At 38.0% G+C, this 27,824-nt stretch overlaps 1 protein-coding gene across 27 annotated transcripts in view; it reads right to left on the bottom strand.

The window, feature by feature from the left end:
- Positions 1-27,824, bottom strand: part of LOC129565152 (mitogen-activated protein kinase-binding protein 1) — a 37,182-nt gene that overhangs the window by 7,800 nt on the left and 1,558 nt on the right. For 5 of the 27 annotated variants that reach the window (XR_008687575.1, XM_055439688.1, XM_055439692.1 and 2 more), the window contains exons 2-8: positions 5,794-5,885; positions 4,381-4,482; positions 1,770-4,281; positions 1,534-1,664; positions 1,172-1,464; positions 905-1,032; positions 594-659 (exon numbers count right to left, since the gene is read on the bottom strand). Coding sequence is in view for 20 of the 27 variants with exons in the window: in XM_055439688.1 (XP_055295663.1) it covers positions 594-659; positions 905-1,032; positions 1,172-1,464; positions 1,534-1,664; positions 1,770-4,281; positions 4,381-4,482; positions 5,794-5,885 (3,324 nt within the window). In the remaining 7 variants the exon portion in view is untranslated. Of the gene's footprint in view, positions 1-593; positions 660-904; positions 1,033-1,171; positions 1,465-1,533; positions 1,665-1,769; positions 4,282-4,380; positions 4,483-5,793; positions 5,886-11,768; positions 12,352-14,469; positions 14,686-25,471; positions 26,317-27,824 lie in introns of those variants that run through there. The other 22 variants (XR_008687579.1, XM_055439690.1, XM_055439700.1 and 19 more) reach the window with 14 other exon arrangements.

Raw genomic sequence — 27,824 nt, 5'->3', positions numbered from 1 at the left:
GCTCTGCGAATACTACAGAAATTACATTTATTCTCAGGCATTCATTTTTGGAATGAATTGGTTCGATTTCCAATGATAAAAAAAAACCAGGTGTAGCTACCAGGAGATTTATAAGTGTATCACATAAAATTAAAATTATAAGCAGTAGAGCGAATAGGGCAAAACGCAAAAAGTGTTATATGGAAGAGTAATTGAAATATAAAACCCAAACAAAGTCATAAAAAATCGAAATAAAAGTATCCATTAATTGTGAAGCGAAGCTAAAATCATAAAACGTGGCAGTAAAATTCGAATGGCTAATTTGTTAAGGAAAAATCAAATAAAAGGAAGCGGAGCATCGAATTAGTGAGCTAAACTATACGCGTTAGGTGTAACCATTGAGAAAAAACCAAAGAATATTTTTGTTGTTGTTTTTGTTTAGTGTCGATTTTATCTGTGTGTGTGTGTGTTTGTGTAGATGTGTTACAGTAGTTTTTTTAATTTGATTGAATCGATTGCACACGCTCTTAATTGGTTTTCCGCATTTCGAATCACCAATCGAGAGGTGATTTGCATTTTATGAATTCGCTGGTGCCAATTTGTTTAGCTCTCACCTCGTGTATAGTTTGTGTTTGTATTGTGTTCTGTTTATTTGCATCTCTCATGCGACTTTTTTGCCCCTATAAAATATGGGTTGGTGTGATTTATAGTATATGCTTCAAAATAACCAATTTCAAATTAGCTTTATGTTCTACCAAAAAAAAATAAATGTAGAAAATAGTAGTATATATTTGGAATAATAACATTGTCCAATGTACTATCACATTTCTAGCTACAAAGATTTCCCTTTCTCACATTCAATCCAAATTTTTAACAATTTTTCTCTTTTTTCTTGCAGAAAATCAAGCGCACTGCTTCAACTTACGTTTTCCAACTTTTGTTTTGCTTCGTTGATGACTTTCATGAGCTCCTCTTTTTTGCTGTTGGCAAACGATTTTGTGTAGTTCGGCTTCACATCCGAGTTATTGTGCTTCGAACTGATACTGCGACGCTCTGTGACAAAAATAAGAAGAAATTAGATTAAAAAAATTCGTTTGAGATATGGAAAATGTCAAACTGATTGATGAGAGAAATGTCAACTTATTCAACAGAAAATCTTTGAGTTTTGGATTTTACGCCATCAGTGACTCACTTCGATCGCTACGATCTGACAAGCTTCCTGGGCCATCGAGCGCAGCTTGCAAGAATGATGTGGACTGTTGAAGGGGAATATTTTCATTGCTGCCACCTAACGTTGAGGCCAGCGAACGTTCGGCATTATCACCGCTTGGCGTTGATGCATCATCTTCATCGTCCGATGTACCAGTACCTGTATTTGTTCCGCTTTGTGACGCTGTAAGACTCAAGCCTTGTTTCTCGAACTTTTGACGTCTCACCGACTTTCGCAGCTCTTCTTCATTCATGGCATTCACTTTGAAGTCACCACTGAAACGAGAGAAAATGATTAAAATCAAGGCGTTTAACTACTCATTCAAAAATGGAAGTAGTTCTCACGTTGGTGTGCCAGGCACATTCGGGTAAAAGGTCATTCCATGGTCAGAACTGGTTCGTTCGCCATCAGAAATATCTTCGATATCACCATCGTGCTCGGTATTTGATTCGAATTGTAGGCTACCTTTTGGAGTCTGTTATGAAGTAAAGAGAAAAGCGTTAGCTCAATTAATTTTAAGAAATAAAAGAAATTTGTCTAAAAATTCACACAAAAATTAAATTTGCCGTATCAAACTTACATTTTTATTGACGAGCAATAAATCGCGTCGATTTTCAACTCCGCTATCGATCGAACTGTCTTCGCTGAGATACGTGTTTGTATAAATATCCTTTGAACTGGCGCTGTTGTAATCGGACGTTTGATTGTTGTTATGATGATTTGTCTGAATGATTGGTATTGTGTATGATATGGCTGTGGGAATGGGTGGTGTTGTCGATGAAACGGTTGCATCACCCGGTGACGTGGCTCGTAGTTCATCTGGTTCGAATGGTCCTTTTTGTGCCCATCGACCTCTTGTTTTCGGCTGTGGTTGATTCGATTGACTAGGACTTGAGCTCAGCACATTGTCGGCATTTTCTTCCGTTGGTGTCTTTTTCTTCGCCCATTGCGGCAACTGGCCAACATCCGAAAATCGATATCCGGGTGAAATAGGAACGTCTTCGGTGAAGAAATTCGGCGTAGGTGTTTGGAATTGTTCCGGTGGTCGAATATTTTTGTGATTTAAATATGATGGCGATTCGTTCATTTCGTTATTCGTTGGCGAAGCGATGGGTCGGGGTATTGTGCCACCAGATCGAATTGCTTGTTGCGATAATCTGGCTTGCATTGTAACGATCATATCATGTGGTACTTGCCAAATGAATATGCATCCATCACCACTCGCCGAAATCAAATGTTTGCAGTCATTTGTGAACTTCAATCCGGTGACCAATTCACTGTGACCATACATTCGTGCCATGCATTCCGTTGAATAGTAATCGTAAACGCTGAGTGTCTTATCGGTGCAAGAGGTTGCAATGTAAATTCCGCTCAAATCGAGGCTCAATTTGATCAAACTGCCCTCATCCGAATGTGATCCCTTGAATGTTTTCGTGTGTTTGGCATTTTGTGTTCCATAAATTCGAATATTGCGATCTTGGCAGGCGGTCAAAATGTGTTTATTGTTACTGTCCACTTCCATGTCATAGAGTGTGGTTTTGCCGGAGCAATTGTTGCCACGTAAAAATTGATTTTGTTGAAAGTTTCGGAAAATGATTGACTTATCAGCACCGCACGAGACCATTTGAAATGTCAGCCCACTTCCGATGAATTTCACCGATGTGATGCTGCTCGAGTGATCGTCGAGTGTTTGTAAAATTTGGTATCCAATGTCAACATCAAACACATGAATCAATCGGTCTCGGCTTGCACTGGCCAAAAGACGGCGTTCGATTTTATCGTTTGTATACTCCAAACAGAGAACTTCTGAGTCGTGCGCTTCGATCGTTGTGAGTAGTTTCAATGTGCCTAAATGATAAATTCGAATATTGCCGCTGCGATCGCCCGTCGCCAAATGGCTTCGTTCCGGGCTGACTTTAATGCATCGTACACCGTTTCGACCATCGTAGCTCGACGATTTTTCCATATTAAGTATCGGATTATCCATGTCTTTGATGTAATTCATCTCTGGATCGATGTACAACAATTTCAACAGATCTTTGCTGTAGATATTCTTGCGATAGACTTCGTTCGTTTCACAGCCATCAATGTTCCAAACGCGAATTGTGTCATCGGAGGAGCATGTGAGGAAACAGTCCGTTGGCAAGTTGTGTGTCAGATGATTTTTAAGTGTGTTGTATGGCACAGTTTCAACTCCCCAAATGCAGGCTGAATGATAGAGAAACGAATGGCTCTTGCCAACCCGTTGAATATTCCGCAGATCCCAAATGTACAAGCTGTGATCGTTGTAAACGCACGTTAATTTTGCATGCACTTCATCGTAGACCATGGCAATTGTGTCGGGATATTTGGAATTTGGCGGTGCCGATGTAATGTGATTGATGTGAACACCCTGCGCCACATCAACGCCCAAATAATGTGTTCGCGGCAACGTTGTCATGTATTCCAAATTTTCGGCATTAAAAACGCGAATGATTGATTCGGCGCAACCGACAAAAATGAATTGGCCGCTGGTGCTCAGACAATTCGCTGATGTGGTCCGACAATCGACCCATTTGTCGAGCAGCCGACGTGAATTGAACTCGACCAGCTGTCCATTTCGGGTGATTGCATATGTGCTATCGGCGGCGTCTCCTTTGCCACATGCCACCGCACAGAAATCATTGTTTCGTAATTCTCCTAAAATGGCACTGCGTCCCATCAACGGAATTGGCTCTTTGTACTTTCGACTGCCTTCCAAATACCAATATTTCACATGCCGATTGCCAACCGTCACAAAATAATTACCATCCTCGCTGAAACACACCGAACATACTTTGGCACTGACTTTATTCGATGCAATTTTTAAATTCTGTCGCCAGTCAAACACATTGACGATCATATCGTGCTGTGACCCAACCGACACCAAATACTTTCCATTTGGCGAAAATGTAATGCAACTCGTGGCATACTTATGACCTAAGAATTCGGCAATCACAACACCACCAACATTATTGCCACCGGGCAATTCAATATTTCCATTTACCGCACTGCTATCCAATTCCCACACTTTGATTGCTGGATTCTGGCCGCATTCGCCCGTTGCGATATATCTACAGTTCAGACGAACAAAACGAAGAAAGAAACAAAGGCATTCACTTTAGTTACTGGTGCATTGCACATTGCACAAATTGTGTGTGTACTGTACTCACCGGCCGCATTGCGAATAGGCAACAGCTGTGATCGCTTTGCGCGAGGTATTCAATAAATATGCTTGGCTAAGCTTCTTTACGTTGAACAATACGACGGTACATCTGAAAGTATAGACCAAGCAAAATGAAACAATCATTAATTCTCCAGTTCTCGACTCTTGAATATTCAGGTTCGTATGCAATAAAATTGAATTCAAGAACAACCAATCTCTGTTGACCAGAGAAAACATTGTAATGAAGTTGCTTAACCAGTCAAAATACTTTTAATTGATGTGAATAAATGAGATACAAGATAAAACCAGATTATAGGTCAACAAGACCGAGAAAACTTTACCGAGCGTAGTGCGAATGTGTAATTTTGCCTATCAAATCGGTTTATGGAAATTGTAAGCGGATATTCCAAACCCACAAGGAAATGAATGTGTTCAAGTCATAAAATGACATAAGCCACACAATCGACTGACGAAAGGATATGAGTCTGTATTTAGATGTCAATCAAGTTAGGATTGTGAATATCAATTCATTTAGTATTGTGCTTGAAATGGTGATTGCTGAATTGATTGTCAATGTATATGATTTTCGATTTGAAATTCATTTTTGCTGTTGCTTAGCTCAGCCACAGCAAAATATGGAAATCACGTAATCGCTTCAAGTGTCGCCGTTTTCATTACATTCCGTTTTCAATACGATATGTTGAATGCAAATTCATTTTATTTGCAAACGATTTTCTTTTGTTTCCGCCTGTGGAAAGGTTGAAGCATTTATTGTTGTCGTACGGCAAGTGTTTCAGCCTATACGTATCGAAACAGCAGAAAACGGTAATTGTTCAACTGTGTGTAGCCACTAGTCAATGTCAATGACACTATGTTTTTTGCTGCTGCGGCTGCGGCTGCATAAAATTCTTACGATTTGTACGATTCACATACGTTCGTAATACAAATAAGTATTACTTTTAATGGCACAGACTCAAGAATCGGCCGAGGGGAAAAGAAAAAGCATAAAAGGTTCACGCTGTGATTTTAATTGGAATTAAATGCTTTACTTCGCAGATATTGCACAATAATGTCACGAAGGTGATATTTGTGGATCGAGTACTGAGTTTTTTTTTCTTCTTTCTAAATTACACATTCAGCTGTATTCGTTTGTTTAATTAAAACTTTATTTCAAGCACGTGTCCATATTACTCTGAAGTTTTCAACTCAGTTTATCGAAAATTTTATTCCACCTCGATTTTATTCGAGTGTGTATAAAATCTTGATTGCGGCAATGTCAAACGAATCAATAAAAAATCAATCGAAAAGACAATATAATTGGATGCGTGTGGGTGCAAGAAAATGATCCAACAAAAAGACCGATCAAACCAAACAAAATTAACATGACGTCCATAAAAAACAAACCAAAAGTTACACATACCCGGCCGGATAGGCAATTACACCTGTCGTTGGCGAAACATCTAAAGCTGCGTTACTGCAAACCGTCAAACCCAGCACTTTTTTCAATTTGATCTGAAAATAATGCAAGAAAAAGGGAGATTTATTTAATTGCCTACATATTTTATATTTACAATTTCGGTACATTTTCTAAATCATAAAATTGTAATTTATATCGATGCATTTTTAATCGAATTGAAATAACATAAATTCGTTTGAAATCCCAATAAATTTTTCCCAGCGTATAAACTGCAATAAGAAGACAAAACGGTTGTGAATAATAGACAACAAACATATTGTTGGGCTGTTTGTGTGATGCAAGTAATGTTTCGTCGCATAAATAAAGGTTCGGAACAAAGCATTTTAATGGCATGGCATCGCCTACGCAACAATATTGATTTTGTGTCGATCGATCGATCGCTTGAATAAAAGGATTTTGGTGTTGTTTATGTCAGGAATGTTTAAGACATTTTAAGAATTCAACAGGTTACATAAATTGGTCAACTGCTTTTTATGGCTCGAAATGCATATTTCGAGGTCTTAAATTTGTTATTGTTTGAAGCTGAAAATTGTCAAAACGCTGTTGAAATCGTTTGAATTTCACTTGTTGGTTCCAATACGACAAATTAATTGCCGCCAGACATGGACAATATTGGAATCGAAACAATTTATCGCCTACACCGATCAACCTGAATGAATTCTTGTGTACACGAAAATAATCTTGCAAAAATGACATACAAAAACACAGTACTGAAATGCATCGCAAAAAAAATCCAAAAATTTGTGTTCGATCTCCAACCGGCATCAAGTTGTAAGAATAAGAAGAAGGAGATAAAAAATTTTTTAATTTCGAACGCTCTCAAAATTGGATTGTATACACAAATACAGCACTTATTACGTATTCTTGGCTGAAATTGGGGAAAATATTTCAATTCCACTCGACAGTTTTTTTTTCGCTCTTGTTGTTAAAAGAAGTAATGACTTGTTATAGAATGTCGCACATTGCGCACAATATTTTATGAACGATAATCTCTTTTTGAATCGATTGAATGTGCGCGTCGATTCGATGGCAATTCAGGTATAAAATTTATGAATTAAATATGAACACTGGCAACGACGTTGTTTAGCCGAGGCACTGCATTTTGATGCACCGCACCATGTGGTCATGCGTCATATCATTTTTCTAAACGAACCGCGAATTTCAATTGAATTCTCTCGCTCATTGTGTCAGCGAAATCAAAGCCGTTTTTACCATGTTCGGTTGAGTGGCGTATTTTGATTTCGGATTTCATCTTGAGTACAACGCATATATGGCATATTTCCATTAGGCACATCAATTATTACATGAAAAATTAATGTGTTTACGTCGTTTAACACAATATTAATGGCTGTTGACATACGATCGTCCGCATCTCGAATGATCGACACATGATGATGCAATATCACCTTGACAGGTGATAAATTTGCTAAATTTTCATATGATTTTGTTCATTTGGTTTTTTGTTGTTGTTCAACAAGAATGACAATTTAAGTTTTTTCTCACGATTTAGATTAAAACATCCTCAAAACTAAGACAGTCGGAAGATTAACGAGACACAATCCATTTGTGTTGAAACACAATTCAAAGCAATTTGAATTTGAATATTTTTTACATCAATTTTTTTCTTTGTGGCTTTCACTATTTTTGTCGAGCCGATTAGGCCCATAAATATTAAGCAGATCAGTCGATTTTTAACTGACTCAGCCAATTAATTGATAATTCCGCAAATGAATCCTATGAAATGGCGCAATTATCATCCAATTTAGGGTGAATTGCTTTTTCTCTCTAAATTGTGATCTTTTATTGATAACAACTCTTCATTTACAATCTCGATTTGTAATTAAGGTGTAATTCCAACAGATGAACCGACTTTTAAATGCTTTCGAAACGAATCGGCGCTTTTCAAGTTTAAATTGGTGCCTTCAAAATTGATGCCTTCTCCAAAAAAAAATTCTTAATTTGGAAGTGAATTCGTTTTGTTGGTTGTAATTTGCAAACTTTGTGGATAAAACACTGCAAACTTTGCTATGCGAAGGAGGAAATGTCGATAGATACATCGCGATGCACCACATGGGATAACCTCGACAAGAGATTGTGCGATTATCGACGCCTCTATTTGTCGGAAGGAATGTTACACACGTTATTAAATGGCTTACAGGAAATGTTAGCGCAAGTTGTTAACAATGCAGCGCATATCTAATGATACGATCACCGCGATTACAGAAACACCGTATACAGCGAAAATTTCACCTTTCCAAACAAAGAAAAACCTGTAAATCACGAGCACAAATCGTCGAAAGTCGTTTAAAAATTCATTTTGGCTCTTAATTATCCATAGTGAATGGCCGAATTTGGAGACATTCTAAATTTTTTCAATGAATTTCTTTTTGTCGTTGCCATTCTTTTCTTACCAAAACGGTTGTTTTAAAATCAATTTGAAATTTGTGTCAAATTGGCCCTCCAAAAAAAAAGAAAGAAATCCAAAATATCATCGCTGTATTTATTATCGAGGTGTCGATCCTTGAGTGAAAATTTCGTCAAACACCACAAATATTTGTCAAATGCAATGAAATGGGAAGCCAATAATTACCCAATAATGTCAATAATCTCTGGCCGCATGTGCTTAGCTAATATTATTTTTTACCAATTAGCGTAAGTGCTGTGAACGAGCGAAAATTGTCGCCGTAAATTTCATAGCGAACAAATTGACCACTTTGCAAATATTAAATTATTGACCAGACACACAGCATTTTCACTTTTTCTAGCCTTTTGGTAGAAATTGCGGAAAACCAAATCGACTTGGCTGTGTGGTAAACAACAAATGCATGCGATCGACAGTTGCGTGTTTAATGAAATGAAAATGACAGCGAATTGCTGGTGTCAGGCTATTTACCGTTTGTCACTTATCGACTTTACATAATGCGCTCGTGGTTCGTGGCTGAGAAATCAATCGGCCGACACTTGAGCTGAAAAGTTGACTTTTCAGTTTTGTGTATGCGAATGCACAGGCACATTGGCACTTGTGCTGTGAAGCAAATGTTCAAAACACCTCCGCAAATCATTTCGTGGAATGTCGTAGATTCCATTCAAACACTGACCAACCGCTTCTCAATGAACGACAAATATTTCATTCACACGGGAAATCTAGATTGTTTTTTTTTATCTCAATGATTTATTTGGTCGTCTGTTCTACTGAAATTTTAACATAATCCAATTCTTTGAATCGGTTCCTCAAATCATGTATTTTGGAACTGGCAAAAATTAGTGAGAAATGAATTCATAAAGCTTCGTCGTTGGTCGAAACGACCTTTCAGCCGAGCGAGCAGAAAAAAGTCGTTTACCTTTGGCTCAACCGTTGAGCAAAGCATAATTTTTCATCGCTTGACCGGTCTGTAAACAGTTGGCCAGGTAAATCAAGCTGAAAAAAATCAGCATCAAGTGTGTGCTGAGCATGGTTTTTCTATTCGTTCAGCAGCATTTCGCGCATTTATCTAATCTTCAGCCATGCATCACGACAGAGTAAAAGCCGGTTTTGGAAAGTTTTTTTTCTTTCATTTGCGCACATTCAAAATTGGATAGCTAGAGCTTGATCATTTGGTGTTAAATGTTTACGTTTCTTGTCTCATAAATATTGATAATTTATGTAAACGGGCTTTGATAGCGACGGATTTTCAGTTTAGTTTTGACCGTTGTGGCACCTTTTGATTTGTGCACTTTTCTCTTCCAATGTTCGAAAGTAGAACATCTTTTGTAATCGCAATAGGCATAACATTCCACATGGACCAGCTCGTATAGGCAAGACGGAAGGAAATATTATGCGGCTGAAGTGACACACATGATGACGATTGTTGTTGATACGCGGCAACTGTATGACAGTGGGCGGAATTTCATTGAATTTGTTGTCATAAATAACCCTGAACTAACCCAAAGTAAACACTGAATACGCACACTCACACTTTGTCGTGGTTCTCACAACTCATTGCGCTGCTCTGATCAAAATACCCAAGGAGTGAGACACAGTGTCAAAAGTTTTATATTCACCAATAAATAAATACTCGATTGGGCTATAAATGGAATGAAAGCACTCTCGCGGACGGAATAATATCCAGCTTGCGTTTGATCGCCCACGGCAAACATATTTTGCATTCAACAATGTGCTAGTTGAATGATAGCAAAATAAATTCTAGAAAAATGTCGCGATTGAACGACAATGACATTTCCGGCTGCCGCAATCAACATGCCCAAAATGAGTGTGACCAAATGTGTAGCAAAGCGTGTGTTTTCGAATAAAACGTGTTCGAAAAAAAAACACTTTCATTCTCTGATTTCCACTTGATTGCTCGAAATCCATCTTGCGAGTCATTTGCATGTGAAATATCACAATCAAATCTCATATCAATGAACAATGAAACACTTGGAAATTCACGGCCATTTGATTTGTTTCGCTATTGTTGTTTTCTACTGTGTTCACTCCGCCAATTTTTCGATCCATTGCTGAAAAAAATGATTGAATTTTAGAAAGTGTCTGCCAAATCAGTTTTCGGCGCGCACAAAACTAATCCATTTTTATGATCACTCCTCCAATTATTTGATTTCATTTCATTTTTCAAAAATTAAGCCAAACACAACCACAACTAGATAATAACGTAATTCTTCATCTTGGCGGATTCCGAATATATCTCTGATATTGCGTCGGTATCGTTCGCATCGCAGTGAATTTTCTTCTTGACTGCCATCACTAATTGGCAGATAGATGATGGTTTTGGTTTCGCATCTATATCGTATGTGTTTCTGTTTCTGTTTCTGTTTCATTCGATGCATTTAATTGAATTGTTAAATTGGCAGCAATGTACAGAATGTTTCGCAAATGCGCGCGCGCTCAGCATGAGATGCCGAAACATTTTTGATATATTGGGCCTGGTTGCTAGATGAAAAATAGAGCCGACCGAGAGAAAGAGAATCTGTACTGCTGCGTCAATGGGCATTACACGCTTCCTCTACAGCCAGCAACACCTGAAACGACCAAATGGCGTGAAAAACACCAGCAGCATGAAGAAAATCCGATGAATTTCAAGCATTTTTCCAATGAACACCGATGGCGATGCGCTCTTCAGCCGCTTGAATTTAGATCGATTTACTACTCTTTCGGCTCATTTCTTGGAATTAATTGTGTAAGAAAATGGAATTAATCGAATTAATGGAATTAAGAAGTGGATTTATCGGAAACTTCACTCAACTACACAGAATTAATGACCGAAATGGAAAGAAAAACAGATCTCAACTCCAAAGGCGATTTCGATTTATTTGATTTTCGGTTTCTAGAGTGATTTTCAAGCGTAAAAAAGTCAATACCAATGAGTAAATAAATTGTCTTCACTTTTTGAAATTGAGAAGCCCTTTTCGATGGTGATGTTGTTGTTGAGTTTTTAAGCGATCGTGAACTTGCTTGAGAAGCACAACAAACGCATAATACCATGACACCATCGAAAATGAAGAAATGAAGCCAAATTCGCTGCGGCCATGGATTGATGGCGACGAAGAAAAAAAACTGCAGGTGCCGCTCATATGTGTGAACGAACTTCGGATTCGCAAAGAAAAAACCGCAGAAATTATCCATTCCGAATATATTTGGTTTCGTTTGCTTCGCACCATGCGCAATAAAAACTATGGAATATTCAAAAATTATGCAAATTGAATGTGCAAATTAAGGTGGTCTAATAAAGTCTTGAATTGTAAACGAGCAGAGAAAAAAATGAAGACCAATCACACAAATTTATGAACTACGAATTAAATCAGTCAAGAATAAGACTGGGTAACATATGACGAAGAACACGGCAATTTGATAATTATGAAGCATTAGTTTAAAAAATTGAGGCGGCTAGTATAACAGAAACGAAATAAAAAGAATCAATGCAAACCTGGTAAGCGGCGATTTCATCGGTCGAATAAACCGGATGCAAAATCGGCGACGAATTTTTCGGTGCAAACATGTTTTCTCACACACATATACACAACAAAATATTTTACATTCAAATGAACAGTTTTATCTTTCGTGGTTTTTTTTCTTTCTTCTTTGTTTCCAGACAGAGGTGAAAAGAGAGTTTTGCGGTTATATGCTCTGGTTTTGCGACACTTGAAACTAATTTTCATGCACTTTACACGGTGTTAAGTTGTTCTGGTCGTAAAATAGCAATTTGTGACATAAACAACCGAACATGAACTTTGGAAACATGGCAAACGACAGCATCAACCCAAGTACACATGAATGGAATCGGGGCTCTCCATAAAATCCATACACATACACTTTCGCACGCGAAACGTTCGGCTGGGCGCTTTCACAAATCGGCTATTGCACTTGATGACACTTTGACACGAATCTCAAACACTTGCACGTCGTAATGTTCGTAGTGTTCCGTGAATGGATCGGCAGTTGGTCGCTGTGTGTCGTTTTCAAACCGTGTGGCTCTCTCAACAGACTGTACACAAATGTCGATGAGTTTCCTGTAAAATAGTCATTTTTCCACATTCGCTCACTTGAAATACATCACTTCGCATATCGTTCCCATCGCAGTATTTGGTTAACGGTAGATATTCTTGTCTTGTTCATGACGGTTATCGTTTCCGTTCACATGAAGACGAATTTTTGACTTTGAACCAACTTTTTTCAACGAGAAGAAAACAAAGTTGGTTCAAACTTCACAAATTCATTATGGGTCAGATGAATTATTGATTTAGTCGCGTCGTGAATGCTTCCGTTGAGCCGAATATGGTTTGGCATTTGTTTGTTCAGGAGCAAATGCAACGGATTTGCTTGTGAGCATTGTTATCCAAATCTTTTGAACGAAAAAAAATTATATCAAACAAAAGACGGGCATTGAATTCCATTTTGAGACTCCGTCATCATACAGATTTTTCGTATTCGCCCATAAGTGGCTTATGATCGGAATGAATGCAAATTTACACAAGAAACCGAGTTCATATTGGTATACGAGTGACTCGATTTGGGAATGATTTAGTGCTGCACATGAGCAAAATTTGCACTCAGAAAAAAAGTCGAATACAAATTGAAAACGTGGAATGAAAAACGCTTGCTACTAACTCCATTGACAATGCAGGTTAAAAATGGCATTCCTTAAATGACGCGATTTGTTGATCGATGATATCGACATCGATTCTTTTTTTTCGTTGCTGCAACGAGTCAATTCCTAACATTTAAAATTATGACTTTGCAGCACACAATAACGATGTTTTTTTTCGTAATCGAGCTGGATATTGTGGTTGCACTGCTGAAATGGTTTCGGGCGATCCCATTCAGACATTGTTGTTTTCTGTGCTCGACGTCTTTATTTGGTCATATATGGCATTTGCGTTGTCGACATTCCAAAAGAAGAATATTGTTTGCCGAAAAAAGCAGCAGCGAGAAATATTATACACGCGACGACTCACGGGTCTGAGATCATTTCGCGAGATCAAGAAGGTTCGTTTGAGCTCTTGTGTTCCAAATGAAAAAAAAATTGTTTAAACACTTTGAGCGCAGAATGTGCTGTAATTATCCATGAATCATATTTCATATGGAAGGTGAGGCTTTTAGCGCTTGCATGAACAGCACACGGTCCAAGAATAAATTGAAATATTGCGGTACATTTTCTCTTGGGTCAATGAAAGAAAATTGCCTTGTTTATTGGGTGTCATTAGAGCTTATTAAACGCATGCCTCAATCGATACACCTACCAAGTGGCTTGGAATTGCACAACGGTCGATTCTTGATTGAAACTGATTTCTTTTGCCTACTTTCAGTCAATTGACATTCAGAGTAGCGTGTAGACTATTCGAAAGAAAAAACCCGTTGCGACCAATGGAACATCATCATCTAATTTGCGTGACAGGAAATATCAATCGAAACTACTTGGTAGCGTCCATATGCAATTCAAACCAAATATCTACCATAGTCAAAAAAATCAACGTGATAACTGGGTGATTATAATTATTGGATTCATTTCTTCGGCTATGAGATCATTGCCTCGATGTTTACAAAATATATCACCTACACGCATTCAACCTTAAACTCATAACCGAATTTATGTACAAAAATGGAATAACGGCGGGCGCAAGTGCCTGCGCGCGTACAAGAGAGCAAGTGAGAGAGAGAAAAAAATCAGTCAATCAACTTTTCAGGCGTAAGAGAAAACATTTGTTCGAAGTCACAACGCATTTCAATGCTGATCTGTCTTGAAACACTTGCGGGCATTTGTGTTGTTGTTTTTTTGTGGTTCAACCATTTAAAAACAAACTGGTGTGGATTATCTCATTTGTTTGCAAATTGTTTTCAATCGCATGTTATTTTTTTTTTCTTCGAACAAATATTCACTCGGTTAATATATTTCTTTCGCTTATATTTGTTTCACTTGAAATCGCTTTTTTTTCTACAACGTCACTGATGATAGGGCTTGCGGTACTTTCGTTTTAGCAATTCACAATGGACCGCATCACAATCACATGCAGTCGTGTAACTGTATCGCGAGCACTTGAACTATTTTCTTCTTCTTTCAACAATAAAATCGACACTGATGATCAAGAAATGTATTGAGATTTGTATTGAGATGTTTTCAAATATCTTACTCGACTTGGGTCGAGATTTTTGTTTAAACATACAATTTAAATAAATATCGAATTGATCGATTCGATGAACGGGGCAAATGTTTGTATTTCTATTTTATTCGTTTCGTTGTATTGATCCACAAATTATTCGAGCTTGGAGAAGCAAAAAAAAAACAACTCCGTTCGAAAGAGAAAAAACTTGTGAGATGCGTTCGTAATCGTTATAACTTTAAAACTAAATTGAAATGTTGGAATGAAAGCACGTTAAACCTACTTTTTCAACTCGCGATCTCTCGCGCTCACTCTTTTTCTCGCTCTCACGCGCTTACGTGTGCCTGCTGTGTATTCGATCGACACATCTGTTTGGTGTGTGCGAGTGTATGTTTGTATGCCTCGGCACGTATATCAAAATGAATAGGTAATTTATTAACATATTTGCTGGTTTTCGAATTGATTTTATTTTTTGCGCTGCTTTTAGAAGCTCCATACCAATACCATGGCAACACATTGTAGAGTCGAGATTTCTGTGTGAGTGTGTGATGAAGCGATATACAGGTAGCGTTGGCCACCGTGAAACAGTATATGTTAATGCGATCTTTCAAATTCATTCATTACCGTTTGCTTTTCGCTTGTTTACATACAACATTCGGTTGGAGCGCTTTTTTCTTCCACAAACAACGACAGCAGTTAGACAGGTAGAAACGATGCGCAAACAAAGTAACCAACTAATACACACTCATACTCGCACTTTTTTTTTTCTTCGCACAAACAGCTAGAATTGATTATAGCCATTCAAAACATCACACACGAATTGCAATCATTTTATTCCATTTCTTCGTTCTGTTTGCTTTGGCCAAACGGCAAAAACGTTCTCTTGATGTTGTTTTTTCATAGTTCAGATGAAGTCTTTTGAAGAAAAAAAAAGGCAAATTGCGAGCAATTTAAATCGTTAGGTTTTGTTTTTAAGTGTTACAACAAAGCCTAATGGCTGTTGATGAATGGTGAACGTGTGTGTGTTTTTGCAAACTCGTGCACGTTTCAAGCGATCATTTAACACATGTTTTGTGGTTGTTTGCTCAGATTTTTTTGCTTTGATTTTTTTGCTTCGATTCGGTTGATCGTCCAAGATGTTCAAACTTCAAAATGACAAATTAGGTAATGCTAATTTCGTGCATCTTCACGCGTCGTCCAACGAATCGTATCCCACTCGACCTTCAGAACGATTTATGGAAATTTACGCAAATCTTTGCTATATCAACTTCTGGTCATCTCTGTTTTGACTTCATTCAGCGAAAGTTTTTTTTTGTGTTTAAAAATAACACCTTTTTGTGTTTGGCAACAGGATTAGGGGAATAAATTATCGACCAAGTCTGGTTGGGCTCTGATGAAATTAATACATTTGCTGCGATGATGTTTTAATGGAATAAAAGAGAATATTTATGATAATCGAATGGTGAAGTTCTTGAGCCTTGAAATTTGGTCCAAAAGGCGGCGACGTGAGCACTTTACCAACGGTAACATGAGCACTTTGATATGATCGTGCCAAATTTTCTTCGACGCTGGAGGAAGATAAAGTGTGCTAAGAATATTTATGATTGCACGAGAAACATTGTGCAGTCAAGTAATTGAATTCACCACAGCACAGCACTTGGCTTGAGTTTTTCTAGGTCAAACAGTTTCAAACGAGAAAGACAATTTCTCCTCGGCTTCTCATTGCATATTCATGTCGGTTTCTTCAGGTCAAATGCAATTACATCAATGTGTTCCAATTTTGCCATACGCCTATTCAATACGATAGAGAGGTAGATTGTTATCGAGAGCTGTAACAGATTGAATAGAATCGATCGCGTGCTTCGTGTGCAAATATGCTAGCCATGCTGGTGTTGTTGCCTTGAGAATCAATTAGAATTTGCATTTTTTGTGCGCAATCTGCGAATGGGCAATATTGGAAAGGTCATCAAAAAATGAGCTGAATTTCTTTGTTCAGCATCTGGTGTTGGCTTCAAAAAATCACACAAAAAGTCGGAGAAAAGATAGAAAATGTTAAAGAGATGAAAGATGTGTTGCAACAGTCTTTCGTAATCTACCGACAAAGACCGCGGATTCATCGTGCATTTCACGAGAAACGGTCGACACTTTTAACATACGCGCTCTGTGTTTACTCGCATTTAATTCTTTCTCGAGCTTGCCATTATGTGATGAATAATGTTCAACGCGAATACGGTTTATTTGATTGTCATTTCTGCTGTGTTGTGTTGCATTTCAATCCATGAATCGGCCGATGTTTGATAAATGCCGCATGCTAAACAAATATGCAGCAAGAATACTTTTTTTCTTGTGCATACGCAATCAATCATCGTTTTTCTTCATGATATATTGATATTTTAGCTGGTTGCGTGTGGATCACGCCCCACCGCCACCATCACCATGCTGTTCGCATTCCCAATTGGCAAAAATCTATGCAAAATGAAAAATAGATTCTTCTTGAGCATTACATAAGCTTTTCACACCGATTGCCCATTATAAATTCACCCATCATTCATCCATGTGATGATGAACGGACGGTGCGATTTTTTGTTTCTTTCATACGTTCTTTTCATTTTTGCTCTCTTGCGAAACTGATGGAGTCGTGTGCCGCGCAAAGCCACTTATATATGAACTAGGAAAATGTTTATTTGGTTTTTAATGAAGTGCAATTTTTAGCGAATGAAAAATGAAGCAACGAAATGAAATGGAAATAAAAATAAAAATTGAGGCGTATTTCCTTTGTTGGTTTTGCATACGAATGATTTTCGAGTGTTGATTTCCATACCAAACGAAAGGTTAGCGATTTTTTGGTATATAATTTGTTTTTCTATTTTATTATTCGAATTGATAATCACTTCCAAAGCAGCAGCGGCGACGGTGGATTTTCCTTCAAATAAAAACCAATGTATTGGTATAGCATTTAATAGCCGTGTGTGGCGTGTGCATTGTGTTTGCGCGAGCGCAAATTGATTGTTTTGAATTATCATATAATCATAGAAAGAAATTTAATGTGTAGATTTTCGTGTGGATTCGCTTTGCGCCAGCCAAAGGTTCGCTGATTCGATTCCGATCGATGTTTCGATTTTTGCTACGAAATACGTGCTCATTTTTCATAATTAGATTTTGTGTTTTTATATGAACAATAATTGCCGAAAGCGAAGCTAACACTGCCGTAGCCACATACACTCTCTCATTCACTCTTTCACTCTCTCACTCGCTCATTCATTTACTCAAGATGAGTTCAAGTTGCTTCGGGTATCAAAAATGATTGTGTTTATTTTTATGTGTAAATCCATTAAAAGACATCGAAATTACGAGGAACACGATCAAAACCGCCTTTTTCCACATCGACAGGACCGAAAAGTAAATATAAACTTTACAAGACCGTTATTTGATTCGAGTTTATTTTCTGTGCACTGAAGAGAACAACGGGTTCTTCTCGGCAATGTTCCAGGAAATTATCTCACATTTACAAAATAATTGCGATCAATTGCCATAAATTATATGATTTATGTATCGAAATGGAAGAGGTCGAAAATGCAGGTACTTGCCGATGCATTCGTGGCTTGTGTGTGTGTGCGTGTGTGTGGTTCTTGAGTGAAATTGCGTAGCTTCAGGTAGCATAAGACAATCACCCGTACGCCTATTTTCAATTCATAATGCTTTTGGAATCGAACCACGCTACATCGTTTTGATTGATGAATAATACATCGGATTGCCAGCGAAACAAAGGGGAAAAAATAGTTGAAAAAAAAAACAAATACACCTTCTTCAATACAATGTATTTCGTTAATTCTTCAGATTGAAAATATAGTGTTCGCTTGATTTGGTTGTGGTAAATTAAAAAAAAAATTGCTGTTGCCTCACTCACCATAGCCGAATCGGTTTTTGCTCCAAACGATGGTAGAAAAAAACAGACGACAATGTTCATTCAACGTTGATACTGATGGATCGATTTGACATAAGTATCGTCAATGAGTCGTGGATTCCGAAAGTACCATCGATCTATTCAATCGCATGCACGTTTCGGAGCCGCACAAAATATTGTCGTTGAAATATGTGGGCGATTTATGCGCAATATTTCTTAATTTGTATGATTTTGACATTTTGCACAGTCATACTGCTGTTTACGTACGCTCCGCATAATTACGCGGCTGCGAGAACAACACAAGACACGTAGTTCAGCGTTTGAAAGAAGCAACAAAAAAATTTTCTGCGGGAAGTTGTTGAATTGAATAAAGAGTACGTGAGTGATTAGAAGCAATTTTCGGTTCGTCACTTGCCACTTTGTTGCGAAGCTCGAGTCGACTTTTTTCTTCGTATTTCAAGCTACTTTAGGGTAAACTCGATATGTGTTTCAAGTAAAAGTCAATCAATCTTGAGGATATTGGCTTTCTAATTCAACAAAAGAAGATATAAACACTTTGAGTTTGTCACCGAACGAGGTAAATGTCGATCGAAAAATGAGTCAAACAGGAAAACAACACATGTTCGATATGAAATGAACTGAATTCGAATCAAACGAACAGAAAACGGAATTGAATTGAATAGGTAGTTTTTTTTAAATGTGCGGACGACGCACGAAATATGCTTTACAGCGTAGAAAGCCATTAGTAATTTCCATTTAGTCAGGTCGTAAGATTATAAGCTGAACAATGGCCAATAAATAAAATGCAGATGTTATCATCGAACATACAATTCTGGTGACAAATGAATCAAGCCATTTACGTTTGCAATTTCATTTAAATGGCTGCATTTCAATTCACAAGTGAAAGTCCATTATATTGAAGAGTGCAAAGAATTCGGAGACTATTCCAAAAGTGTTGGAAAATATTGCGCGCGTTCCGGAGAAAGTGCTGTCGCGATTTATGGTGGCGACGCGCATAAGTGAGTTCTTTCGTGCCAAAATCCAGTTCATCGTGATAACGTTGGCTATGTGGCGTGTGCGACATAAATTAAAAATAAAGAACGTTTGTTATTTTCTGTTGTGCATTGGAGTCGCGTGAGCTTGAAATTAAATTTGCATCTCGAGACGCGATCTCGTCGTTTCATTACCTACAAATTAAGATTTCGATTTCGATGTTTGAAGCGGAGCGCAAGCATACAGCAACATCGGCTGCATCAGCAGCAGCAGGCGGTCATTGCTTTGAACAAATCCGCTATGCCATATCGAGAGTGGAATTAATTGATTATGCCTGAGTGTGCGTTTGCATGAAAATGATTTCTACTCTCTGTTTTTAGATTCACGCATATGATGGAAGAAAAAAAAATCTGGTTTCAGTGCAGCCGCAGAGCGACGATGTGTTTATACACACATGTGAATAAATCAAACGTCGAGTTGTTTTGAAAACCTTAGAGTAAACAATTTTCTACTGTATGATTACAACATGAGGCCCGACCATTTGCATTTCATAGTCAAAACGCCCAGCAAGCATACTATAGCGCCGATCTTTTTTGGTTTTCTTTCATCGCACACAAAGAAGTCTATCATCAAAAATGTACTAGAAAATTGTAAAGACATTTTATGAGAAAAAAAAAACAAGAGAAACTGCCGCCATAATATTAAAATGAAGCAAATTAACTGTTGGAATCGATTGCACGATCGATTGCCTACGACAAAACTCTAAAGTTGCGGATGGCGCAAAAAAAGTATAACCGTAACAAATGGTTCGGAACCATTTCGATAAAAGAGGCAATCAAATGTCATCATTTGGAGACGAAATTGTTCGAAAAACAAAAGGGCCGGCGCACGTTCAATCATCAGATATGTCGAAGGTGATTTATTGTTGCTGATTCGATGGGATTTTTTTTTTGCGTCGGTGGCTTTGGTTTCCTTAAACATCGAGACAAAATCAAATCGCTTTTTATGGGCACACTAACATAGTAATTGGCGCGATGAATTTGGCTTTAATTGAAACACTTTTGGGGCCGTAATTCATTCGTGTTGTCGTCGCTGTCGTGAATTTTTCGTTTCCAATTGGTACGATACACCGCACAAAAATTGGAACATGGACAAATCCAAACGGAAAATTGCACACAAGATTGTTCGAAAAGTGTTGGCGCATTAATGATTGAATATGCAATTTATCAATTCGAATCGAGCCTGAGACATGTTGGCTCCTACCTACCGAATTTTATGACAAATGATCTATTAAAAATCCCAAGCCAAGCTACAATGTAATTGCATGCACAAAACACAAAAATTCAGATCAAATGTCAACATCGGCTGGGAGACTCGGAGAGACGGTGAACCACACGCGTCAAATCCGATCGCATCAAAACCTACAGCAGTGTCGACGGTATACGCATTCATGATAAATTGCGGCTTTCAGATATAATTACAGTTTGACAAGATATAATTTTTGAAAAATAAATACCGCTATCGAATCCGCCTCACACATACACAACCACAATCACATCGAATACACGAGAATTTATGAAAGTAATCGCTAGAAATGTATGATCACCATCACGACGGGACTATCTATCTGAATCGCATTTCATTTCTTTGAACAAATTTTCCACCACATTTAATGCAATGTAATGCGATCGATTATCTTATTATAAGCAAATTGCTTGCTTAGAGAAAACAAAATCGAGCTCAATGAATAGCGTATTCGTTTAGAATATGAATCAATGGGAAAAAGTCAGTTTTAAATCATAGAGTACCAATAGACGAATGCTATTTATAATACCAAGATCTACTGTATGATTCAGTGTCAATTTCGATTGCACGAAACACTTTAATTCCGACTGTGTATTTCAGTACAATTAATAAAAAGCAAATGGAGAATAAAACAAAATTGGCTGAATAGGCACAATTCAAAATGCGAAAAACTAAACGTTATTTTATTCAAGGTTTGCCAAGGTTGACGGGTCGGTACGACCACTGTGATTGTGTAAGTTTTCATCTGTAAGTGTCAAAATTTAATAAGCAATCAATACAGATACACAGATTTACAGATGTATACGCTCACAAACACGCTTGTATAATTATTATTTGTGCTAAATGCGGGGGTTGCGATAGAACATACAAATCAGTATATAGCGAAACCTGTCGGAATTTTCGATGAATAACAAATTATTATTACGGCTCATAACTTGAAAGATTCTTCTGAAATAGACAAAAAAAACACATTCATGTTTATTGATATTTAGCAAATTGTGCTGGTTGTGATTTGTTCGAAAAACGCTGATCGTTTCTTCTTTTTTCTCTGTAGAAACACGCCCTTTTGCGTTTTGTCTAACAACGAACTCAAACTTCATAAAAAAATATGGTTCTTAGCACAGTTTTTCGAGATTTTATGAGCAATTAAAATAACGACTCCAATCAATGTGAACGAATGTTAGTTGACTTTAACTTAAGATTGATGGCCACATCGAAACTTTGGCTACTTTTAAGGTAAATGAAAGACATCTCGCTTTAATTATGTCATTAGGAAATGCAGCAATAAACACAGAATTGATGACCAATCGTTGCCGGTCGTAAATTCTTGATTTTTATAATACATAGCTAGTGCGCGGTTGAGAAATTGGTAGACGAGGTAGAGAGAGAAAAAAATCTTTTCTAGTGGCACTTTCTGTGTATATGCGCCACATTCAATGACAATGTAGCCCAGTGGTCAGTTGCTAGTTGTTGTTGTGATGCGGGGGAAGCAGAAGGAGAAAAAATCGGATGATAAGTGTAAAATCGCATTAAGATGAATTCATGGAATGGAACAAGGAAAAACGGTGCTTGTAAAATGAAAATAAATTAAGTCGAAAATCTGCATGAATGACGCGAACAGAATCGGCCTTATGATATTCATTCACTTGAACTGTGTGCTTTGCCTAGAATTTTTTTTTCTGCGATGGAACGGCTTAATTTTTTTTCAGTCCGTGACTACCGTTTTCAGCGCCGAGATACAATCTAAAGACCGAAAACAAAGCAGACCAATTGTTAAGTAATAATGACATGCGAAGCATAAATTTAATTTTCAGCAAAAATATGAACGAGAGGCCAACAGCCGATGTGATTGGTTGTCTCTCATGCGAAAGATACAAACGCTCCATTTAGCTGCACATGTGTTTTGAATTGTGTATATTGATGCTTAATTGCGCATTGGGCCGAATCACTTACTGATCATTTTTACATTGGTGGCCGCATAGAGACGCGCAAACGAGCGTATTCACAATACAAATGACAAGCTCAATCACCGTCATATGCCCGAAGCAACTGAAACGTGAATCGTTCGAATCGTTCGCATGGTTTCCAATGCGAATCCGCAAAGTTTTGTGATGTTGATCGATTGCTTGAGCCGACGCTCGTACAACAGATGTTTACGTTTTCTTCGAAATACTACACTGCACACAACGCTTTTCTCAAGCTGAATAAATTTGGTTTGTAATCGAAACCTACGCGCCGAGCGCACAAAATTCACATTTGCTGCACACGGCTTACAACAGATCACAGCGACCATTTTCATATGTTTGTTGAAAGCATTAAGTGGAATCTTATGGTTAATTTTTTTCTCTTCTCTTCTCGCTAAATGAGGCTAAATGACTTGGTGGTTCGAAATCCAATCGTCTGCATGTACCACAAATCAATTGCAAATTTAAAATCGTTTTTAGTACCTTTTTTTGCTGTCGTACCTTTTCCATTTTGCTGTGAGCTCAAAGTGTCACTGGTTTTTGTTAAAAACACGGTTAAAATGAAGTAAAAGTAGCTTACTTAGCGGTCTGGCATTCATCACGATGTCATCCAATTAAGAGGAAAGTGGCTGATGTATTGATTGTTTGTGTCCATTTCATTTTCTTGCTCATTTCGACTCACAGCTTATTTGGACAGATTTATTTCGATTTTTAGGGCATTCGACTATTTTCATCGATTCTGATTTATTGAAACAATTAATAAGCGGGAGAATGGTTTGTGTGTTAGCATGAGCACAACGAAATCTGTTCATTTTTCAAACATTTGCTGGGTGTCAAAACAGATTACCGTCACACCAACACGTCACAAGCAATTATCTAGGCAATTTATTTTCTCAATCAAATCTCCTCCGTGAGTCAAACACGAGAGCTCCAATCAACACAGTGGAAACTCAATGGAAATGATGTGAACATCAGAAATCGAAATGAACACATATATCCAGTTTTAAGTAACAATATGACTGCGGTTGGCATTAATGCTTCTGCTGCTGATGCGGCTGCTGCTGATGTTTTGCACTTTTTAATGCTTAAACAGCTCCATTTGCGATAAGCATAAAATGTGGTATCAAAATGAGCGCATATAAAAAAAATTGATGTTCGTTGTTGTGTCTCTCATTTGCATTTGGAATTCCTTCTCGGCATCTCGTTCCTTCAAAGCCACGAGCTGAGTTTTTTCACCTTCAATTTAACGCTGATCAAATAATGCGTTTGCCTTGCGTGGGCATCTCATCAAGACGCACTCTTCCACAACAAAACTGGCACCAGTCGAAACAATTCCATCTTTTGTATTCACGCAATCTCAGCAACAATAATAAAGACGATAAACGCGCACACTCTCACACTCACTCATTTACACAACGGAATGAGTGTCTGGCCATCACTTTCGGATTGCGGGCGATAAATTCAAAAAAAAAACACGGCAGATAAGCCATTTTGTTTGTCAAATAATAACGGCACGCTTCGAAGCAAGGGCTTGTATCAAAGCCAATTTTTGCCAATCTTGATGAATTGGTTTTCTTTCGCTAACTTCAAAGAGAACTCTGTCATTTGTCAAAGACAATCCGCTGCTCATTTTCATGCATCGGTCCGTTTGGCGTTTGTGTGAGATAATGGAAAAATTCAAATGACGAGAAAACTCAACAACAGCGTCAACTCCAATTTGCATGCGGTTTTGAATTGCGCCTCGTAAAATGGCTAGTTTTATGAGTGGATCGTGTTTGTCGACGTGCACGAAAGAATGAGAAAAATGCTGACCGTAATGAATTACCGTAAATGGATTGTTGACAACTTTGACTGGCTGTGAGCGTGCGCGGTGCGCGCCCGCTCGCCAATGGAACTTTAATGAATGAATGAATGAGTCGAGTCATTGCTCAATTTCAAGCACCATTTGTCTTTCGGGTTTCTGTTTTGAATTTCCTTTCATGCCCATTTGAGATATAGAAAAAATGGCAGAAAAATACAACTGAAAACTGATTCCAGACAAAATTGACGATCGAATGGAGAGCGAGAAAAAAAAATTGTCAATTTTCAACTAACCGCACTTTAGTAGCTGGCTACGTTTTAATAATGCTTGCATAGATTTATAGCGACACTTTATTTCCAACAATAAAAATCGCTGTAAATATTAACCGCGCGTTCCATGTGTTTGCGCGCAGCAGCACAGAAAAAAGGAGGTGACAATCTTGCTATTTCCACATGACACTTCATTTATCTGGCGATTAGGCTTTTACGCCCAACTTTTACACACTGCTTTTTTAAATTAACTGAATTTAAAATCAAAACAGTACACAAAATGCGATTTTCAGCATTAGCGTCGTCGTCGTCGTCGTGTTTGTCATCGAAAATTCATGCACAGACTTAATGGAGTGTCGTGGAATATTTTTCGTATGAAAATTAATTGAGCCATTTGTTGCTAATTTAATTGATTAAAGACGCATTTGCGGCTCCATTCTGGTTGCGCGCTCGCGCCAGCCGAACGAACAATCTGAACTGTGTTTCTCAATAGGTTATATAAATAATCTATGTTTCTCGTTAAACAACTGTACACTGGGGCTAGCGTGTGTTTGTGTGTGTTAGCAAGAGTCGCATTTTTGGCCAATCGTAGCGACACAAACAATACGAAAATAATTTTGTGTTTGACATTTGCCACACATGAAAACCAGAAGAAAAAAACATCTGTCACCTTCGCGACCTGCGATCAGTTAACTCTCTGCGCTCGACTCGCATTTCAAACGAATGTCCAGAAACAAAAGAAAGACAGAACAGCTAGTATGTAGAAAAAAAATGAACCCATTTTTGGTTTACTTACGGATTCGCAGCGTTCATATTCCATGTTGCTTTGGTTGTTGGTAATCCAAAACTTCAACACCAAAAACCGTTTCTTACAACACGCTTCTTTTGTGAACCACCGAAACACAAAATGGTTACATTCACATTTTTTTCATGAAATAACACACAATCGCATTTCACTTCACCACAAATATTATCGAAACGAAGTGCACGGTTTTTACAAGCAGAACAGTTGGATTCATCGATGGTGGATCGATTTCGATTGGATCAAAATTAATACTTAATGCAAAAACTCTGCAAATGGTTAAAATGTCACATACACACAGCCACTTACAACTTCGGCAGGAATAAAATGCCAACCGTTTTTTCTTTCGTTTGTTATTGGCGACGATTGAAAGTATTTCTGCAAATTCTTTTTTTTGCACGTTGGGATTTTGTTATTTATACGATGAGTTTATCGTAACATTGCCACATTAATCGCCGAAAAATCTAAAGTGATAAGACTTCAGCTAGCTGAATTTAAAGCAGCGAGATAAGAAACACACAGCGTAAACACTATAAATAATTTTATAAATGAATCTCTTTCTCTCACACACAAAAACTCAAAATGGTTTTTTTTTTTATTTCAATTTCGCACTTCTGTAATGAAACATCGATTAGCGTTGATCAACGATGCCTTTGTTTGCTTACAAGCTGTTGTTATTCTTCTCACAAGAGACGAGAGAAAGAAGGGAAACAAAATTAAAATAAACTTTTTCGTGTTGCGATTCAAAAATGTGACCGAACCGAAGACTGCTTACGAACTGACAAAACGGAATATAATCTCATTAGTCGAATGCTCACTTTCGTATAACGGCGGTGTGCGATACGAGTGCACGATTGTGTATATAATGCGATCCATTATGAATTTGTTTATATTTTCTTTCAGTTACTCTCTGATGTTGTACGCTGTGCCGTTTTTTGTTGTTATTTCGTTTTTGCCGCTGCTGCTCTTTTCAGCATTGGGCTGTGTGTGCGAGACAAGAGTGCGCGCACACACAATCGGCAATGCAAAATGAAAAGAGACGAACGGTTGAGCGCAGAAAATAGCCCAAAACATGCAAGAGAAGAAGAAGAAATACACGTTACGGCTGTGCCGAAACACTAGAACGAATACGGCTGGCTGGCTGACTGGTGTGTGGTTGTGTGTTCAATTTGTCGAAAAAGACTCTCAAGAAGAAATGGTCGGCTCGGAACCAAACGATAATTATTTTATTAGTGGCAAATATAGTGTATGGGGGGAGAAAAAAAAGCAAATGACCTTTCTCTAGAAACTCAAGAACTGTCCATGTGAATGAGCGTTGGCAATGTACAATTGTGGTATTGGTGAAATGGCATTTGATGAGCTCAAGAAAAACCGCACAGCATTGAATAATTAAGCAGAAAGCTAGCACGAAAAAAAGCAGTGAGTTTCAAGCTAAGAGCATTAGTTTATGCATTGGCACAATTGCCGCGACAATACAGCAAACCTCTTAACTGTATTGGTCTTTTGTCGGGTTGTCTATTTTGGTTTCTTTTTATCTGCGCCATTGCAAAACGGCGTAGACTTTATACGCTGCAGCCGCTTGTTAGCTCGCTCGCTTGCATTCACCGCTCAATTGTATTCGATTTTGTGAAAGTTATCTAAAATGCTAAACACGAAAATAGTTACTTATGCATTTTACGATATAGAGTTTTGCCAGTGCAGCTCGTCCACTCACGTCTATGTGGCCCATTGCCCAGAATGCAATTGCATTGAGCAGCATACCACACTCATACCAGAAAAAACTGCATTCACTGCACATAAATCGACGGTGGCGCGAGCGACCGAACCGTCGAAATTTATGCAGTCCATCGAAGTCGAAATAGACGAATCGCTTCGACGATACTACAAAATGCATGAGTGAATAGAATGAAATGCGCGCTGTGCGCCAATAGAAAATTTCGAATGAAACGATTGTGAAAGAATTACATGAATAATATGTAATGCGGTGAAAGAGAGACATGAGCATCGAACCTGGTTCGGAAATAGAGACGCTTTTCTCTCTGATTCGGGCTGTTGTTGGCGGAAAAATTGAATCGCAAGAGCTCAACGACTTTTGCTTGCTGCGCGAGTTTTTTATTTTGTTTTGCTCAACAACAATCGAAACCCAATTTCGAAAGCGTCAACAACATACTTCTTTTCGATACTGTAACCGTTCTGTCATGCATTTTGCCGAGCAATTAAAAGCGATTTCAAGCGCACATAAGCACACCGAATGGATATGTGTGCGCGCCCAGAAGAAAGTCACCAGCCATCATTGCACAGTGCACACACGACGACCAATTGGTCGTAGGCAATAGACGGCGCAATA

Source organism: Sitodiplosis mosellana, unplaced genomic scaffold (assembly GCF_009176505.1).
Source record: "Sitodiplosis mosellana isolate CC-2019 unplaced genomic scaffold, AAFC_SMos_1.0 Smas_scaffold_2, whole genome shotgun sequence".
Classification (NCBI taxonomy): domain Eukaryota; kingdom Metazoa; phylum Arthropoda; class Insecta; order Diptera; family Cecidomyiidae; genus Sitodiplosis; species Sitodiplosis mosellana.
This window is presented reverse-complemented; position numbering and strand designations above follow the sequence as displayed.